This window comes from Varroa destructor, unplaced genomic scaffold (genome assembly GCF_002443255.2).
Source record: "Varroa destructor unplaced genomic scaffold, Vdes_3.0 BEIS01000006.1, whole genome shotgun sequence".
Classification (NCBI taxonomy): domain Eukaryota; kingdom Metazoa; phylum Arthropoda; class Arachnida; order Mesostigmata; family Varroidae; genus Varroa; species Varroa destructor.
Genome location: NW_019211459.1, coordinates 10,088,191 through 10,109,164, shown reverse-complemented (window position 1 = coordinate 10,109,164; position 20,974 = coordinate 10,088,191). Strand labels below are relative to the sequence as shown.

The 20,974-nt window shown below is 40.1% G+C and overlaps 3 protein-coding genes across 9 annotated transcripts; 1 reads left to right on the top strand and 2 right to left on the bottom strand.

Annotated features, from left to right (window-relative positions):
• The first annotated feature begins 588 nt into the window (after positions 1-588).
• On the top strand, positions 589-1,275 carry LOC111252608 (uncharacterized). Its single transcript, XM_022810791.2, has one exon. The coding sequence runs from the start codon at positions 589-591 to the stop codon at positions 1,273-1,275; it is 687 nt and encodes a 228-aa protein (XP_022666526.1).
• A 2,388-nt stretch (positions 1,276-3,663) lies between these two features.
• Positions 3,664-11,774, bottom strand: LOC111253489 (mediator of RNA polymerase II transcription subunit 15-like). Of its 3 annotated transcripts, none has more exons than XM_086993306.1 (8): positions 11,649-11,774; positions 10,505-10,671; positions 9,873-9,960; positions 8,983-9,025; positions 7,387-7,856; positions 7,082-7,131; positions 5,591-6,480; positions 3,664-5,145 (listed from the first exon to the last, which is right to left on the bottom strand). In XM_086993306.1, the coding sequence occupies exons 2-8, from the start codon at positions 10,570-10,572 to the stop codon at positions 4,847-4,849; spliced, it is 1,908 nt and encodes a 635-aa protein (XP_086849432.1). In that variant the 5' UTR covers positions 10,573-10,671; positions 11,649-11,774; the 3' UTR covers positions 3,664-4,846. The 3 variants fall into 3 exon arrangements, with proteins under 3 accessions (XP_086849432.1, XP_086849431.1, XP_022668671.1); XM_086993305.1 differs by having other exon boundaries at positions 11,426-11,750; XM_022812936.2 differs by having other exon boundaries at positions 11,442-11,750.
• A 1,910-nt stretch (positions 11,775-13,684) lies between these two features.
• On the bottom strand, positions 13,685-20,967 carry l(2)37Cb (DEAH-box helicase 16 lethal (2) 37Cb). Of its 5 annotated transcripts, none has more exons than XR_002674687.2 (11): positions 20,514-20,778; positions 19,732-19,909; positions 19,364-19,456; positions 18,684-18,866; positions 18,371-18,511; positions 17,921-18,153; positions 15,738-17,540; positions 15,483-15,563; positions 14,954-15,182; positions 14,619-14,810; positions 13,685-14,393 (listed from the first exon to the last, which is right to left on the bottom strand). XR_002674687.2 is itself a non-coding variant. In XM_022812934.2 (10 exons), the coding sequence occupies exons 2-10, from the start codon at positions 19,897-19,899 to the stop codon at positions 14,715-14,717; spliced, it is 3,027 nt and encodes a 1,008-aa protein (XP_022668669.1). In that variant the 5' UTR covers positions 19,900-19,909; positions 20,835-20,967; the 3' UTR covers positions 13,685-14,714. The 5 variants fall into 5 exon arrangements, 3 of the variants coding, with proteins under 3 accessions (XP_022668669.1, XP_022668667.1, XP_022668670.1); XR_002674688.2 differs by having other exon boundaries at positions 13,685-14,373; XM_022812934.2 differs by lacking the exon at positions 20,514-20,778 and adding an exon at positions 20,835-20,967 and having other exon boundaries at positions 13,685-14,810.
• Positions 20,968-20,974: the final 7 nt, after the last annotated feature.

The window sequence follows — 20,974 nt, the reverse complement described above, 5'->3', positions numbered from 1 at the left end:
AGAAGTCATACTGTTAATCCTATGATGTCATAACTTCTATAAATCGTGCCTCAGTTTGTGAGTCGTAGAATTATTTCAATAGTTCGCTCTATACGTTACTACTAGGAAATATTGAAAAATGGTAGCACAAGTATGCATATCTGCTCACTGTGACTAAATGGAGATCGGCACCACGCCTGTGTCATGTTGTTCACAGACTTAATAGGTGATCTTACGATTTTACCTCGAAAGTTGTTTTAGTTTCAATATGAAGCGAGCGTGACTGCAATAGCGTGCCTCATTATTAAAGTATTTCAGTTAAGTCCACTTTCTTAGAATGTTCGTGATGCCAGTAATTGGTATTGCTTCGATGTTTCTATATAGCTAACTTTCTAGAGCTTCCTCCCCTTTAAAGAAGTTTTCTGAGGAAGTTATGTAGGTGACGGTACAAAGCTGTGACGCTAACCACTGAACACTGTCATATGTCGACCTTGATTGAAAGGGAACGAATGCGAGATAGTTCACATCGGGTTTGCGATCCTGTTTTTGCTAGTGGCTGCTCATTAGCATAGACCAAGTTCAATCTAAAAACGTTCTCCAGTGACAAATATGCCAGTACTAAAATGTCTCGTAGTTGTCAGTGTGCTAGCCGTATTTCCCATTCCAATGGTTTACTCTACCGAATGTCATCTCCGCGAGCTCGATCTGTGCTTAACTTCAGCCGCCAGCATTAAAGCGGTACCAGTAAACGATGATGAGATTGACAAATACTGCAACCTAATCAGAGAAGCTATTGAGTGCCTATCAGCTTACGTAAAGAAGTGTGCAACACCTATGCAAAGGGAGGTTATCGCCTTCTTCACTGGTCGCGGATTCATAGAGCAGGGTGAAAAATTCTGCACTAAAGGTGACGAACTTCGAAATAACTACCTAGAGCAAGCCCCATGTCTCGCCAAGGCACAAATTGACGGAAAGAGGTGTATGAATGATAGTCAAGTTGCTTTCGAGAAATTTGAAGAAGTACCATTCCAAAACAAGATCACATTCGTGTGTTGTGTGTATGCCCGATACAAAAAGTGCTCACACGATATTATTGAAGCTACATGTGGCGTCAAGGCGGTCGAGAGTAGCAATACCATGATTCGGCTACTTTCATCTAATCTCATTCCAACCGTTTGCTATGGCTTCGACTCGAATCCCAGCTGTGCCTCGCTCCTGCCACCAGCCGGCACCTCACCGAAAAATAATGGCAAATCAGTCGTCAGCAAGCTCATATCAGCGTACGTAAGGTCGTAGAAGGATCACGAAGTTTCCGGAAAATCAAAAGGTCGAAAATTCAAATATCGATACTGCTGCTAAAGCTAAGAAAAGTTATGGAATGACATTTACTCTACATTTCAACTTAGTTCCGTATCAACATTTCATAAGGTATATTTGCCACATTGTATCGCTTATGCGTATACAGGGTTATAACTGAGACACTCGTACTTTGTAACCGGGTGGGTAATTAGGTTTGGTATCGTTTACAAAATGCACAGGCAAGAAGGCACATCCGGTAAACGAGATTAAAAAAGTGATCATCAAATATTTTAGGAATCAGGCTATAAAACCTGAAATAGTCTTGAAAATTAGCAAACAAATAAACATTTTGATCAAATACAAATGAGCAACATAGGTCCTATACTGGCTAATTTTTAAAGACGTGCCTCTCTTAGGTCGAAACCAATGCAAAATTTGCTATAGTTTGTAGAGCATTATTATTATTTGTATTATACAGAGTACTATTATCTGTAGAGCATTCATTTTTAACTAATAATAATACATGTTAGAAAGAAAAGTCTATATTCACAGGTAATATTAGTAAAACTTACATTTAGAAAGTTCCAGAACTGTAATAAAAAAAGCCATGGGCAGGCTGTAGTAACATACGAAATATTTCTGGCATTAAGATTTGCTAGACATAGAGGATAAAGCATGAACTTAGAGTAAGCAATTCGATTTCACCATAATTCCAATCGAACCCTCTATTTTTACCGAATTTTTACAATACTTTTTCCATTTACAACGGTTGACCATCGGTTTTTAATACAACGACGCCTTTTAATTCCAATGCGCGCATTATCGAGTGTGCAGACTAGCATTTCAGGCATTATCTTTGACTTTAGTTCAATCAATATTCCATAATCACGCAACTGAGTAAAATAAACGTTCTCGTTTACTTTCACCAGAAGCAAGTTGCAAGTAAAAATAAATCACTTATTTTCATGTCATTTATCCATACATGGGTTTTTGTACAACTTTTCTGAAACGAATTGCTCAGAATGTCCAACAACACTTCCTGCCTTTCCAGATATTCTATAGTGGACAGCGACTGGTCAGGCGAATCGTGTTCGTTAAGTAACTAAAGAAGAAAACATATTGAGAATAAACGTTACACAACCACAATGCGATACGCCTTTACGCAGTAGCGCGCATATGAGGTATTAGGTTATTACTAACATTGCGTATTCTACCCATCTATTGGCAATGCGATGCACAACAATTTACAGCATCACGCATGCTCAGCCACTACCTTAATAGATCGCAGCTTGAGCATAGTAATATCAAAGTACAGAATAGCGTGCGTCAAGAAGCTACTATATAAAATCGGCTAAGCTTAAAATTCTAATTTTATAATTTTTTTTATGGAAAGATCTTATTTTATACAGTTTCAGTAGAAAATATCGCTTGACATGATCATAAACTTGCTCATTTCCAAGATTATAAGTATTTGTCACATGTTTTTCCAAGGACGAAGACCGGGGTTGTTTTCAAAAATTTTTGAGAGGAAAACTCAATTTTGAGAAACCTGTACTCGGCCCAACTCGATATACTTGTAGGTATATCATTGTCTTTGGTCAAATATGTTCCGAAAATCGTTCTCGCTAGTAATATTATCCTGTTTGGGATATAGGAAGCTCCTTCTGTACTCGAAAGGCCTTTTATCTTCGTAACGAAACTTCCATGTTAACTGAACAAACTACATTTTGAAATGAGTACTTCTACAATAACATTAAATAAAAGAAAAGACATCCAAAAGATATTTTACAACTTATTTCTATGCATCCTTTCATTATATCATTCTCATTCCTATTCCTGTCTTATTTACCTTTGGGATCTGTTTTTATTCATAGCTAATTTCGATTGCTTTATTATCATTTCATTTTTAAACCGAAACCTTTGTTAGGCCAATGATATTAATGATCGTTATTTTATCTGAATAGTTTTTATTTTGCTAAATGTTAAAGTGATCGAAAATTGGTGCATCCACTATAAAGCCTGAACTCTAGGTAATGCTATAGTTATTTGAACAAGACAATATAATGGTACTCTTATAGTGAAGGAATGCTTACGATGGATATGGGTGTCAAACCCACTATCTAATAAACCAAACGGTGAACAAATCGGGAGTTCTTCAGATAGTTTTTCTATCTTCATGATGGTGTAGCGCTAGCGTACCTGTTTACTGACGTTGGGAAGACGCGAGGCGGTCTACGTTAAGACCCGGATGAAGCTTCGTTTCAGCCAGCCACTTGAGGCAATGCCTAATAGCAGTCCTGGGTGTATAGCTCAAAGCATTCATTTAAATGCATCTGCTCTTGGAAAGTTCAGACATTTACTACAGTAAAAGGAAAAAAACTCAAATAAACCAACAGTCAACACGATTTCTTTTTATTCAATTTATTTCAATTAAGGTCTGTGGATATTTGACTATAGTGTCTAACCATCATATATATATTATAATATCCAGAGTAGCAGTATTCACTACGGCATACCATGTATTTTCAGCGGTGTCACCTAGCATACTTAACTGGATGGTGACTTGGATGAGTAGTTCTTCAGCTAACATGTTAGTTCATAAATTGTTTATTAGAGACAATATTTACTCTGTTTGTGAATATGAAGTTACTATATATACATTCAATACATGTGTACAATTCGTACAATTTCTGCTTGGTTTAATGGCGAGAACATCTTATTGTTATCAAAACCAGTTCGCAGCGGTATTCTTATTACACTACAACGAAAATCATGCTCATATCGGTAACAGTATGCCTTCAAAGCAACGAATAGAATTTCTTTTTCGGCACAGGCTCGACATGTCGGGTATATCTGGATACTGGGCGGATAGAACAGATCTTCAAAAATAGGATTATTCACCTTTCACAACAGGAGAGATTCCACAAATGACGATGCCTTAATCCTAGCAATGTACATGACATACTGCGTTGCCCAATGACAGAATGAACATTTAGACATAATCTTGGTAGAAGGTTCGATTCAGAAAGTTCGTTAAAGCTTCACTTCAACTGAACAGACTTCTTACGTGCTCAACTTTTTTTGTCTTCAATTTTAACTATTCTGAACCTATAGTGTACCTAATATTTGCATGTATTTCACGTAAAGATCATTTTGCGTTAAACACAAACTTTTTTTTTCGAATTATCTGGCCAGACGATACTATCTATCATAGTTTACAACCTACCTTCTCAGATTGATTGGGTGTCTCTTCACCAGCGTAATTCTAAAACCAAAGCGTTTTCATACTTCTCAAACGTACAGTGAATGCCCAATTTGTATCAAGTTTATTCTTTGACTTGAAAAGTCTACTAAATATACCCATCGAGGGCATTCGAAGCTCCAGCACTGATATCGTAAGAGAGCTTCTTTGTTTGAGGTACTAAAAGAAACTAAGGAAACACGGTTATGAAAACTGTTAAACTTTACTTGTCGGATACTGGTAAAGCCATCGTTAACAATGATCGTCGGTAACACAAGTGAATATTTCCTTTTATGTGTCTAACCAAACAAATTTTGTGATTCGGCTTCAACAAGTAATTGCCTTCTGTTGCGATCCCTTACCCACGGGTCTCGCGCTAGTACCATTTCTATCGCTGGTGGTACTGCAGGTTTGCCGAACACACATCTCCCAGGTATCGAGTAACGATGTGATGGAATATTGCGAGGGCATCTTTCCCAGGTGAACGGTAAGGGAATCAAGCACATCTGACAGGAACTCTGTACTCGCATACTGGGCCCTATTAGCGTTACAGCGAGGTGGATGTTCCGGGTAGTTTTCCGGGACTGTCACAGAGATGGGTGGTACACATGGAAGTGTCTTGTCGTCTGTCCAGAAGAAAATTCATAATGGGAAAATAGAAAAAGAAGACGGGAGTGAATAATTTTTTAGCTTATAACGTAGCAAATAGGCTGTAGTGATAACATTCGAACCTTAATTAAATGACAAGCGGAACTTCAGTTATGAATGACAATGCTAACCCTTCCAAGCAAAAACATTGTTGCTACTAAGAAGGCAAGCCCAAATTATATGGGCGAAATATTCTATGATAAATACCATGATATGATTACCATATATATATTCTATGATACATAAAACTATGCTGCAATATCCTACATGTCTAGACAGAAAGTGGAATCAATTTGTAACATGGAGAGGTCTTTGCGTTGCGAAAAACAATCGTACTAGGAGCCTCCAGTGAGCAGTATTACTTACAAAAGCAGCAAACTGCGTATTTCAGCTAGGTATCAGCCCACGTCAGGTCGCACTTACCGAGTTGGCAGATAAGATTGACAGTCCGACATCCACTATGCTGAACTGGATCTAGCTGTACTTTGAACCGCTGGTCAAGATGGGCAATTTCGCCCTGAAGGACATCGGGAATTTCTGCTGCATCTTCAGATCCCGCCGCAGGACGACGGCGCTTAACAGGTGGCGACGAAGGTGGAGATGGTGGAGAACTTAAATACGCCGCGCCAGTCAACATTGTTATTGGCTGACCAAATACTCGTTGAAGCGTGTGGTTGAACATTGGACTTTTGATGTTCGCGTTGATAGCATCTAACAGTGGCTGCCATAGGTTGTCGTTTTGTAATCGGGCCATCGACTTCACCGATGGCACGTGACCAATATGGTCTCGTGGCACGGGTAGGCCGAGGTCGAGTTTCTCGAGGACGCCCTCGCACTTCACCAGCACTTCCATTGGACAGCGCCGATTACTGTCCGATAAAATTTCGAGCAAGGTGTTCATTTTGCTCAAATCCTTCTGCCGATCTTCATCCTTGTCTATACGTGCAATCATCCGGCGAAGCGGTTCAATGTATTTGCTTAGCTGTTTTAGCTTGTCAAGATAGACCTGTTCCTCGGCAGAGCTGCGGGCAGCGGCTGTTCCCGGTCCCACCACGGCATGACCACCACCATGCTGTTGTTGCTGTTGTTGTTGCTGTTGTTGCTGTTGTTGTTGCTGCTGCTGCTGCTGCTGCTGTTGTTGTTGCTGCTGGGAATGTTGCGCGGCAGGAGATGCAACTGATCCGATAGGGGTATTGAGAGCGGACCCTGGGGAAGGGGCGCCCATTTGCCCTCCTCGAAGGTAACCCCCCTGAGCACTGACGCTTACAGGTGATGGTGAATGTGCGTACCCTGCGGGGGACGGTGTCATTTGGCTACAGCAAGTGCGTTGAAAACAACAGTGTGATAAACCAACGACAGTCAAGTGTGAAAGTGTTATTAAGTGGCTTTGCGGTTTTGTTTGTTGCTTAGATGTCTAAACATTGTTGTAGCTTTTGATAGCTGCTATTTTAGCGTAAAATGGTCGGCTACTGCCGAAGACGTAGGCAGGAATACACTTAGATAACGTGGACTCAATACACAGAATCAACAAAATGCAAGCAAATACACAGAGTTAACTGTTCAAGAAATGTCAGCTGCGATTCAAAACAATGTTGTTAAGAAAGAATGGAAAAAAAATAGAGATATTTTATGGGAAATAGCACTAACGCATACGTGGACGATTGCTGATTTGACGTGCAAGTGAAAAAAATTATATCTGGTAGTATTAGCGAGACGGAGATCTTCAAGACGTTGATGGACCAAGTAGGCCAAATCGACGCAAAACATGAGCAAAGACAACAATAACGGTCGGTGGCTACTGCCGCGCCCAATATTTGCTTCCGTAAATTTAAAGCCAAAATATTGAAAAATACAGTTAGAATATAGTTTTACATAATAGGTCATGTATTTTTTTTTTATAAAATGATTAGTTACTTAGCCATTGATGCACCCATCGGAGACTGTACTGCGCCTTGGTTCGGGACCTGAAGAATCGCAAGAATTTATTTCCTGTTAACAAGTTTCTAAAAGAAACCCTGTCATAAGCGCCTGGTTGAAGGCGCTTATATACCTTCCTTACATATTCCTTATATTCCTTACATAATGGATATGCGAGTATATAATTAATCACACCAATTCACAAACATACTTCTCTGTCCAATACAACATCCGTCTAATATGAAACGTGCAAAATCAAATCAAAACCTTACTCTTATTGCAGTTTTTATCATACTTCTCACCATTGTGTTTTGAGGCTGCTGTGGGGTTATCTGCGGCCGCATCTTGTTTTGTGGGGGTCCTCCCATAACCATCATACCCTGACCGGAAGGACCGACTCCAACGGTGGGTTGAGGTGCCCTCACGACCCCGCCCATGGGCTGGCCCATCATCATTGGATTCATTGGACCACCCTGGTTCATTATCATTGGCCTAGCCGACTGCATAGCCATTGGATTGAGTCCTCCAGCGCCGTTCGGCTGCTGCGGATTATTCTGCTGCGCCATCATATCTGCTGGACTTCCCATAGTCGCACCACCTATTGGCATACCCATCTGGGGAGGGCCTTGTTGTTGCTGTTGTTGACTGGTCATAGTACGAAGAGCCATCATAGGGTCAGGTCCACTTGGAGGCCCGGCATGACCAACGCCACCGGGTCCGCCGGGGCCGGGTACCTGTCCACCGCCAGCTGTGCCTGGGTTCTTTTTTGGATCTGCGATGCGAATCCACACACACACACACACACACACACACACACACACACACACACACACACACACACACACACACACACACCACACACACACACACACACACACACACACACACACACACACACACACACACACACACACACACACACACACACACACACACACACACACACACACACACACACACACACACACACACACACACACACACACACACACACACACACACACACACACACACACACACACACACACACACACACACACACACACACACACACACACACACACACACACACACACACACACACACACACACACACACACACACACACACACACACACACACACACACACACACACACACACACACACACACACACACACACACACACACACACACACACACACACACACACACACACACACACACACACACACACACACACACACACACACACACACACACACACACACACACACACACACACACACACACACACACACACACACACACACACACACACACACACACACACACACACACACACACACACACACACACACACACACACACACACACACACACACACACACACACACACACACACACACACACACACACACACACACACACACACACACACACACACACACACACACACACACACACACACACACACACACACACACACACACACACACACACACACACACACACACACACACACACACACACACACACACACACACACACACACACACACACACACACACACACACACACACACACACACACACACACACACACACACACACACACACACACACACACACACACACACACACACACACACACACACACACACACACACACACACACACACACACACACACACACACACACACACACACACACACACACACACACACACACACACACACACACACACACACACACACACACACACACACACACACACACACACACAGAATTTACATATTTAGTACATTCAATACGATATAATTAATCATTTTTATTATTTATGGCTTGTCAGATTGAAAATGTGGTGCACTATGACATACTAAATGTGATTAAATACGTGGTAGCTCAAAACTACTTACTGACGTGAATGATAAGTCGGGCAACCAACGAAAGATACTGGTCCTGGAGAGATAAAAAGAGCGAGACGCACACGTATTGTACAATGAACATACAGGAAGAATAGGCGTACGAAGACCCTCATGGCACTTACAAACAAGTGCCTTACGTAGCTGTAGTAACCGCACAATGTGGACTTCGAATAGGAGGCGTTAGCGGGCATTTGTTACTCAACTATGGATTGCTTTCGTTAAACAGACATATTACAAGATTTGCGGTGGACGACACCGGTCGAGTTTAACCTAAGCAAGATATAATTCCAATAGCTTGCAAAAAATCCCGAGGCGGTCCTCTGAGTGCCATAATATTTGAAACATTACCGCAAGCAGTTATGTTTAAAATCTAATTTTGATGTTTTGAATATTCAACAAACAGATATCGTTTATTTAGCGAGACAGATGTGTCTAGAATGAACAAGCTATTTGATACCTGTATTTGTCTTCCTATGCCCTCACTTTATATATGATTAGCAAAACGGTTGTGGATATGTTATCCGAAAAAAGTGGAGCTACTGTTGCTTGCCATAATCTACGTTCAGCTTATTTTTGTTATAACGGATGTAATGATCAATATAAAATATAGAACGTGACATCTTCCAGCTAGGTATGATATATTCGTTGTGAACTAGTAAGTAAGCGCACACGCGTTAATGAAAGGCTACTAGTGTACTAATAAGGATTGCAGTAGGATATAAACACATTATAGTATTTCTAAAAAAAATATCTTGACAATGATGCTCCGATGTGAGTCGTTCGGGATAGATTTTTGACTTGCAAAGCAGCAGAAAAAATGTATAGAGACGTTAAAACTATTTTACTAGCGATTTTCTTCGTTCAGGCGCATTCTGTCTAACCTTTGTTGCAGATCTGTTGAAGACATGATTCTCCATTTCAGCGGCATTCTTGTACTGTTGATTAGGTGAGTTCCTAATGGCCTCCTCGCTGCAACAGTAAAAACAACAATCAGCACACATACGAGAACAACAGAATTCTTCGAAGAAATCAAGTCCCCGCGATTATTATTATAGGGTCACGATGAAGTGTCCAGGCCCTTAACTGTATGAATAAACGCCTCATTCCGTGTTGAACGCTAGCCCTCTAAAGCATATTCCAGAGCAATACCCGATATAAAATTCGATACATCTATTTTTTAAAGTGGTGAATGATCGTACCACAAAAGACTCCTAATCAATTGCAGAAATAAGTAAAGTTGTTCTTTGTTGTACCTAGATAAGAGCGCCTAAAACGTGTCCTAATACGAATACTTGAGATCCATCGCAAATGTCGAGCTTTATACGAGAAATCACTTAGCAATGAAGCGCGATAATTTTGGGTACGAATTTATGATTTCGCATCTTTCATACTAAAAAAAAAACGAAAACTGTTCTACTTTATAGCAGACGCGCTGTTCACTTAAGCTAGGAAGGACTTTTACCGTTAGTAATAGCTGGTCGAATAATAATAGAAGCATGGAAAAAGTACTCACATTTTTGAACGAACATTTTGCCGAAAAGCTGGAGTTTTCCACGAGTTGTCGTTCATCGGCGCACTCATGTTTCCTCAACCTTCAATAAGCTATTGCTGCTTTTGGTCGACTTTTTGTTAATTCTTTCGGTTATTTGTTCAGCTGGCACGCGTTCAAGGAGACGGCGACTGCATATTAATCGTTAAGGAACATTTCTTTGTTATAATTTAAATCATTTATAGTTAAACATATAAAAGGATCCTACCTGAAACTTCAAAAAATAACGTTTTGTTGATTCGATGTTGTAGAACTTGTCGGCCCAAGCATATACTACGCGCAGCACACTGTTGCTTTAAGGGAAAATGCAATTCATTCATTGACAGTCTAACAAATTAATGTGTAGCCAAACACGGAACCTAAATAGTACTCAAGAATGGGTATCTGGGGTGGACGGAGCGGCCTCGGAGCGCTTCATGACCATTACAGTGTCAAGTACCTATCCAACCACAAATACTCGATCAATTAAATCAGATTAAAATTAGAGTAGAGTTCAATAAACAAACTATACACAAACAGTCCACAAAAAGCTTCGCAAATTTCGCACATGTTGGTATAGCTTCTCGTTAAAAAAGCGTATACATGGATTGTAATGCGCGTGAAAAGGTTTCAACCAATCCTAAATAAGAAAACAAATAACGACTAATAGCAACTAAGAAAGTGTCGCGTAGCTTGGGATTTTCCAATAGTTGGTTCTATCTGCCAGTAATGAAGCTTGTTAAAATAGGCTGCATACTCGTACGATATACAGGAATTGGAAGTTAATTTTATCTCGACAATTTTTTCCTGCGCCATGGTTTCGGCCAATACCGCAAATGTTATATTTGTTCAGAATTAGAATAGCATTACTAGATCATACTTCATCAGTATAATATTATTATGTACACTAATGAGTTCATACAGCATGAACTGATTATGCTTTCGACGTTCTCCCGACGAAAATTTTTGCACCCAAGAAAGCAGCACACTTCAATCAATTCATCGACCGACCGATGCGTACGGGTCCAGTACACAGGCAAACACTGATACACACACGCAGCCACTTCCCCAAACGCACTTTATTTTATTTATAGATAAATAAATGACGAATTGCTGTTCTTGCGCATACCGTGCACCAACCACACTGTTTAGTTAGCTGTCGAACACTGAGTGAATTAGACAAGGATCGATAGCAGAACTCCACTTAAGAGCACCCTCACTAAGAGGTCATTAAAAGCCGCCACACGCGAATGAATGCATTACTCAGAGAATTCGCTGTGTAAGGGCGACTCAGCGATTGGCTAATCGATCTGACAACGCTGGGCATCAGACTCATCGGCTCCATGATTGTGCCAACTAAACCTTTTTTTAGAAGCAGAATTAGTGCGTTTACGCATACAGCTGGGATCGGATGATACATGGACATCTTATGTCGCGTAGAACTCTCCCCAATTGGTAAACTTGGCTCAGACGAGACTAATGCTGACTAACGCAGCCCTCCATTAAGCTTAACCAGCTCTGTAAGCTTATCGAATAATACTATGGACTGACAAGAAAAGTCCTGGGTGCTTTCGAAATCAACTGACCGCTGTCACCTCTAGATGCCCATTTTGGCTACGTTGATCAGTGGGCGATTTTGAGACACGTGGAGTAATCTAGGTTTGAAACAAGGCTTAGACGAACTTTTTTTTTATTTTGAAATAAGCCAGCAGTCTAAACTAGCGTTTAATAAATAAAAAATGAAAATAGAAATATTATTTGGGGCTAACAGAATTTAGCATAACGGTGACTTTTTCCAGTTAAAAAAAATGAAATGAATACTTATTGGAAGAAGTTTAAAAAGACAAAATATAGTCTCCCGTTCTGCAAAAAATAGCCCTCAAACATCGGTTCGTGGATCCCAAACAATCTATAATCGAAGTAAGTTTAGAGGACAAGAACTGAGTAAAACTTCCTTGTGGAGTGGTGGCGCGCCAGTACTATTACTAAATAACTGTGAGTTAACACTGTAGTTACTTCTAGCCAGCATACATCTTTCTTTACAAATTTCTTAGTTAAATGCCCAAATACTGGGACTATTTAGACTTTGAAGATATACAGTAGAGGACGTTTACTTTCATTAGTTTTGTGTAATGAGGGTCAACAAGCAGACGTGTCTTAATATAATAGTAATATAAACATACGCCTGGATGGAGAAGATGTGGAACTTTTAGCGTGAAGTAATTTATTGCTTGTTGATCATACCGTGAGTTTTCTAAAAATGGTAGCTCTTCATGATATCTGTGAATAATGATGCTAGAGCGAAATTAAGCAGAATACGTATATTAGATATGCTTTCGATGTCAGGGTAGTTGGACTACTTTTTCCCTTATCACTCGTTTCCCTTTTATGTAAGCAAACAATATATATATATATATATATATATATATATATAAACAACAAAACTATATATATGTTATAATATCTGTGATACGTAATATATAATCTCTATGAAAAAGCGTAGGCGAAAGGAGATCCCTGAACACGGATTTTTTGTATTATTGCACTGGATTATTTTATGTCGGTCAGCGCGGCACCTTAGGGGGGTAGCCTTCTGGCTAAAAGAGCCAAGGAATAGTTCAGGCTCCGTCATAGTCGTATATTACACAATATATGTGACAATCAAGTTTTATATATCATGGAAGTAACTGGCCCCTAGACTGGCCTAAGTCGGACGTTACGAATTGTGGCGTGATAGTACACCGCGTTGTACTGAGTGAGCACGTTTTTTCCAAACTCTGGTGACGCTTTTTAAAACAACGTAGAACAGGAAAATTTGCTAATTTTGATTTTTAAACTGGTGTCAGGATGTGTTTCAGTTAGTCTACTAGCCTTATTCCAATCAGCCATATGTTATTTCAATGCCTTATTTAATCAGTGTTATTAATTATATTGCGTCTTAATTAAATTATTCAATAAATAGTATTCATTATCACTTATAGTAATTATTACGCATATCAAATAAAAAACGCTTATAAATTTAAGATGCGATGTTTATCTGTACATAGAAAACAATTAAAGGAAATATTTAGTTGGTCGTAATGGTGCTATCATGTCAAACTACACGCTGGTTTGGACTGTGACTTGTTTATGACGCACTTATTATGATTATTAATACATTAAAGCTCAGTATAACGCCACTTTTTAAACGAAGGCTTTTATTTACTCAATTGTAGGTTTATTATTTGTCACTAAGCTTTCAGAATATATTTTTCAAAGACAATTTGTCAACTTATGTTTATTTCTACAACGTGTTTGCTGCTTATGATGCTTGTTGACTTCGCCTATTTACAGTATCGTAGATTTTTAATCTAATCGCGATGAATCGCTTTCTGATAGAAGAGGAGATCCTTTTCTAGAAATACGAACATTGTCTCTGTGAGGATATTGTCGTCATTTCACGATTTTTGAAAATGGCGCCTGCGCGTTCGGCAACTGGCAAATTCTGTAGTATGTTCTCATTTTCTGTAATTTATTGTGTGATTAAAAAATCTTTTGCGTTTCACAGCACTCTAATATGAAACTACTTATCCGCAAACGCCCCATTTGACCACCCCATAGAATCCTCTGCTGGAACAATGATCAGGTCGTTGAGGACCGAAATACCTTGATAGCCGCTATTCTCTAAAAAGATGCATGTTTTTTTTTCATTTATACATCAGACTTGACCACAATGAGCAGAAACCTTATGGGCATGCTTGCTATACCGCCCCTGTAGTTCTTTCGCAACAACAGCTTTGAAATTTTTTGCCCAAGTGCACATGTTACGAAATTCGTCACCTTCTTCCGTAGAATCCATAGCGCGCGCGAAACAGCTAAGAAGGACAGAAGCCCTCTGTAATGATCGTAGATTATGCAAATATGTCTAGCTTATACGCATGTAATGATAGTATTCTTATCGTATACGTCGACGATCGTACTCTGTATAAAGGCAGAAAGTTACAGAAAACACTACTAAGTCAGTAAATACAGCATACAACAGTAAGAACCCTAAGGTCCGAGTACAGCAACTACTTTCTTTTTATATTTACAACATTTAAATCAAATTACATTTACTTACATTATGTACATGTTTTGTATCAGTTGCAAAAGAATACTGTCCCAGCTGCACTGGAGTACTCTACGAAAAATATTTACATCAGCAAGCGAATATATCTCAATTCTTCTTTGGCATCTTTCGCTCTTCAAGGTCCTGCTCCTTGTAATAGTGCGGTGCCACTTCGAAAATCCACTTGTTATCGATCTGAATTACCTACAAGCCAAGTTAACAGTCCAAAATATTTAACTATACAACCTTATTTCAGCTATCGAAAAAGACCTTTACTCATCGGATTAGACTGGATGTCTGCTATAGGATGACAGGAAAAGCTTTCATTTTAGATCTGGCTCGCTTACCTGTCGCATATATTCTTTAGTGGTAAACACAACCTCGTGGTAAATCAGCCATTTCGGCAAGTCTTCGAACAAGGCTGAGTTCGGATGCATCATAACTGTCTGGTTGTGTTTTACCATTTTGTAATGGCCGTTCTTCGACAGAGTGACGGCATGATAAAAGTAGCCGGCGGTTATAGCTTTACGAACAGCGACCGAATCTCCTTCGCAGCTTAGCAATGGAATCTCCACTCTGCAATAGTCGAAATATTGATTCGTTAAGTAAGCATTGAGGCATATATATGCTAATGTTTGATGTACACGTAACACAATGGAAGCATTGCTTCTTTCTTCTGATGCTGTTTTCTTCATTATCGGATTTAATCAGGGTTATACGTCAATGCTGATACAATATATTATAGCATTATATTTATTTCCAAAAAGCTTTAAACTTAAGGTATTAGTGAAGCAGTAATGTACATTTTCAACCTAGGTCAATTAGTGGTTAAGTGCCGAATGCATCACGCGCACGTTTGTTAATGATTCATTTTACCTCTCTATAAGTCCTTCCAATTGACCCCTAACATCTTGTGCTCTCCTCATGGACCGATACTGAATATAATTTTCATAGCACCTGCAAATATAAACACACGTATAGACTTCTGTAGATAACTCAATCCACAGCTATACGCCGTAGCAGCATGGCACTGATAACTCTGAAGCAAAATTAAACTAAAAGTAATTATCGAGAATCTCAATTACATTGGATCTTTTTGGAGATAGACGCAAAGAAAGAACGTTCAATTACCATTGTTTTGAAAAGCCGGATTGTACCCATTGGTTGTACACAGCTAGCAAGGTCAAATGGTCCCCAGCAGGATCATGAAAATTTTTTCGTGCATTGTCCGCATGTAATGCCTTATCCTTCGGCCGATAAAATATCGCCGAGTTAACGGACAGCATCGCCGATACTGAAAGGATTTCATCCGAGCACCGGTATTTCTCGCTGGCTAGAATCATTTTTGCCATCATTGGATCGACGGGAAATTCGGCCATGCGACGCCCTAGTTTCGTCAGCTCCCCAAGGTGATTCAGTGCCCCAAGTGCGTATAACTGTTCGAGGGCAATTATCAATGATTGATGCGGTGGAGGATCAAGAAAATCGAAATTGAGAAGGTCGTGAATGCCAAGCGACTTTAGCATTAGGACCACGTTGCCCAAATTGACCCGCTGTATTTCTGGCACCGTATTTTCCTCCAGTTCATGTTCATATGCCCATGCTGTATACAATCGAAAACATTTGCCAGCGGCCACTCGACCGGCTCGTCCCGAGCGTTGTTTAGCGGACGCTTGCGAGATCGGGGTAACGATAAGTGAGTCCATACCAGTTCGAGCGTTGTAGCTGTTTTCTTTACAGAAGCCGGGGTCGATAACATAAATGATGCCGTCAATGGTAAGCGAGGTTTCTGCAATATTCGTGGCAAGGATGACCTTGCGACCACCAGGAGGTGTGGGCTCGAAGATTTTTGCCTGCATGTCGGAAGGCAGATTGGCGTAAATTGGCAGTATCACAAGCTCCTTGATCTTCGAGCCTAGTTTGCGTGTTCGTTCTGTTAGAAGTTCTTGGCACGCTTCGATCTCTTCTTGACCAGTAAGAAATACGAGAATATCACCCAGAGGCTGAGTAATATGTATCTGCAAAACAGTTACAACTGCCGCGTCAATATAATCTGCTTCTGGCGCCTTCGTGTAATAAATATCGACAGGGAAGCGGCGACCGGGAATTTTAAATATCGGTGCGTCGTCGAAAAATTCTGAGAACTTCGCAGCATCCAGTGTTGCTGAAGATATAATCAACTTAAGATCGGACCGAAAACGAGCGATGTCTTTAACTAGGCCGAATAAGATGTCGGTATGTAATGTCCGTTCATGAGCCTCATCAATAATAAGGCACGCGTACCCCTCGAGGTCGGGCTCTCCAAGGAACTCTCGTAATAACATACCGTCAGTCATGTACTTAACAACAGTTCGCTCCGAGGTGCAGTCCTCAAATCGAATCGAGTAGCCAACTTCATTTCCAAGTTTTACGCCCATCTCTTCTGCGACTCTCGCAGCAACACTCATTGCGGCAACTCGCCTCGGTTGTGTACAGCCTATTTTCAATTTATTGCGGGTGTAGCCAGCCTCATAAAGGTATTGCGGAATTTGTGTTGTTTTTCCTGAGCCGGTTTCACCTTCCACAATTAATACCTGGTGGTCTTCTATAGCCCTAAGGAGCTCGTCTCGGAACGGGTATATCGGAAGAGATTTTCGTGTCTCCTCAATAGTTAGCCTCTTCTTTTCACGTTCAGACATCTGAGGCTTTTCATCATCCTTGTTTTCCTTTGACTCGCCAGTTTCCGTGAAAGCCTTTGTAAACTCAATGGCGTCCTCAATGACTAGCTCATACTTCTTTTCATCTTTCCGCTTCTGCTTGGTCTTGGCGCCGTATCGTAACGTCGCCTGAGCTAGTTTCTCCTCTTCCCATTTCATCTGTTCTGAGTTCGGTGCCTTCTCTTTAGCGTCCACCTCAACGTAGGTGTCCATCTTATGTTCGTCCGGCATCACGTACCTGCAACCGGCCGCGAAAAAGCAAATCGCTACATAACCATAGTGTACAACACTTACGTATCGAAACACTTATCTATTTCCTAGCGTCATCCAAAACACCATTCGTAATAACCGACTCTGTTCTAGTAGCTACGGTGACACATAATGCGAAGTTGACAGATGACCCAAATTTGATCGCCCGACAATTGTCCGCTGCAGTAAACTAATTCTTTTGAGTATACGATACCCGTGCACTTACGCACAACGCAAATTTTGTGTTTACTTTGGCATAGATGGACAACGTATTGTGATTTGGTGTTGGAGGGTATTTGCTCCGTGCAAAAAAGATTCAAGCAAAACATAACTTTAGGTCAAAAACATGTTCCCTTGTAAACATTCTACCTGGACACCCGTTCAAGATCCTTTGCCTTCTCGTGTGCCTTTGCAATTTCGAGAAGTTGTTTCTTCTTTTCTAGCTCTCGTTTCTCACGGTTAGTAAGCTCCTGGTCGCCAAAGAGATACTCATCGTCCTGAATGTCCTGTTCCAGCTCGATCAATTTGTCTTCCTTCCTCTTCATAAGGTAAGCGCGCCGAGATTCTTGACGAAGTTTAGGGATTATCGAAGACCGATCCTCCTGTAAGTTGCAAATGACACTGGATTGCTTAATCGAATTTCCTCCCGCTTGTTATCATAGTGTGCCTTCTTTTTTCACTCACTCATGAAAGTAAAAATCATCATTGACCTATGGTACACGAACGCATTGAGCTGACTCTTCTTTTTAATGAACACTAGTACAAAATGCGTTCGATGTCGGGATCATTTGAAATAATAGCATATGAAATCTGACTTGCCTGTTCTAGTTTAAGTCTTTTAGCGGCTTTTTCGTATGCGCGTTGCTCACTCGACGACGCCATATTTCGAGTTTTTGCTTTATCCTTTTCTTGAAGTCGTCTAGCAAACGCGTCCCGGTCTTCAATATCTCGGAGCCGCTCCTAAGATACAATAACAAAACGGGCATATTCATTACTACGTTCAGCTGCAATTAGTTTTAGTCGCATGAATTTAGGGGAGGATAATTTGTCATCTGAAACGCAACGTTTTTCCAAAAAATTGCTCTAACGTTTGTTTTCCTTCCACAAGTGTTTGTTAAATCATCTAGCGTACCTTGTCATCATAATCCTGTTCTTCGGATGAGGAGGTCTTTTGTTTCCTTTTGTCCTTTTTAGCTTTTTTCTTATTTGATTTCTGCCTATCTTTGTTCGAAACTCTGGGAACGACTTTAATGGCTTCGTTTTCATCTTCGTCACTGCTCTCGACCAATTTGTATTGCCGGTTGCGTTGATACACCTAAAACATAAATCAGTGTATGAGCGAATCGTAATACGTTAAACGAAAATATTCCATTGTGTCTAACCGGGCCACCATTTATAATTTCAATAGGAGTATACCAATGTGTGAAAAAGACTCAAACTACAAAAAGCAAAAATTAACGACTAGATCAAAAAAAGTTGCTATTAAAAAAAGAAGTATTAAAACAGATTATTAATGGATTTTTAGTTAGATAATAATATGAGGCGATCGCCTGCTGCTGAAATGCTAGTCCATTGATTGAATGAAATTATGGTTAACGCTTGTTATAGGGGCGTAGAAGTCAGATGTTGTCAAGTATAAACCGTACGTACAAGTGAAATAATAGCTTCATGAAGATATTTAAAGCAAAAAGAAAAAGTACGTTGGTAAAATCATATACTGTAGATTGAATCAAATGCTCAAAAAAGTGATGGCTCAAGAGTGGCAGCATTTAGTGAGTCTTCTACATGAGAAATGTGACATGTGGTCAATACCTCTTTCATGGCCGCCTCGTGAAGCCTCGCAGCAGATGGTGCTGTCGATTTACTTGGGAGACGTGCCATTAAATCGCTTGCGAATTTTCGCATCTAAAAATCAGAAAATAAATATTTATGTTTTCGCTAGCTAAATTTCGATCACCATTTTCGTTTGTCTAATGTTCTTCTCGTTCCGTTTCGAGCAATAGTGCAGTTTAGAATGAAACAAGCGTTTAGCGAAAGGAAATTCAAACGTGTCTGATTCTTAATGTCGCTTGACGAAGATTACTGACATCGCGGGACATTAAAACCTAATGGATCAACAAAGAGTGCTCATTAGGTAGAACTGGACTAAAAAATAAAATAAAAAACTATAGGTAATTTACCCTCATTGAGTCGACCTCGACAGCCCCGGTGGAGCGAATCTTGTCCAGTAGCATTTCCGAGTCTGTGCTTTTCTTTGCGAGGGACAGAATAAATTGTCCAATAAGACGGTCGCTCATTCCGAGGACCTCGAACAGCTGCTCATTCACCCATTCTTGGTCGGAAGCCATTTTTCTTGATCTGTCAAGGTAAGAATTTTATATTTTCTGCACGGTTCTTTATAAGTGCTGATTCACATAAGCTTCACAGATACGAAAACAACAAACAGTTTTGAGCAATCTGTATCTACGACGGGTCGTATATACGTGCTTTCCATAACATACGAAGTGCGTTCCGCGGGTTTCGATGTTTAATTGTTATAGGAACACAACAGCTACGGTATGGTTAATTGGATTAAAGCTGCCGTAGCCTATGCCAGTGTAATTCCTACTGCTAAAAAAAAAAACGACTAAAACTGTAAAAAGATCATTGTGAACTTAAAATATAGCCTGCATTACTGAATAAGTCCCTGAAGAAACCTGTAGAAGTATTTTTTTTGCGAAAATTAATGCTGCTATTTGTATTGCTGCTGACACTCGAAAGAATTTCCTACATATTTTGCTGAATTTCTTTCTAATATCTTCTAACTAGAATATTAATAATTAGATACTCAATAAAGACTGTCGTATCTTACTGTCATTTTCTATAACATTCCTATTGTTTTTCTAATAGACAACACTTTCCACACTGTTCGTGTGGAAAAACTATATAGCTTTTGTGAAGGAGCTTTGTGATGTTCACTCACCGCAATGAAATCAATTACATTTCATTCGATGGTTAACATTCATTGAGCGCATTTGATGTACTCCGTTCGTGGCTGTTCGAAAACTATACACTGACAGTTTTAGATCTGTGTTACCGGGAATGCATCAGACTGTGAAGATCGCAAGAAAACGAGTCGACTGGTCTCCCTTACGAAAAATGCTATAGAACGATCTGTTTTTACTTTGGAACTTTGTGTTGCCAAAAAACAGTCACATGTATAATATAAAAGCAATCTGAACATTTGCCTAAGAAGAGCTTTATCTAATTCTATTAATTTCAGTTAAACTAAAAATTTACATACTCGAAAATGCAGTAGTCTCACAACATAATAAAGCCTCATCTTTTGCTATGAGAATATCAGAGCTAAACTCATATTCAATTTACGTCGTCAGCAAATACATGTTTTTACGCAAACGCTTTTTGATAGAAGTTTCCCCCTCA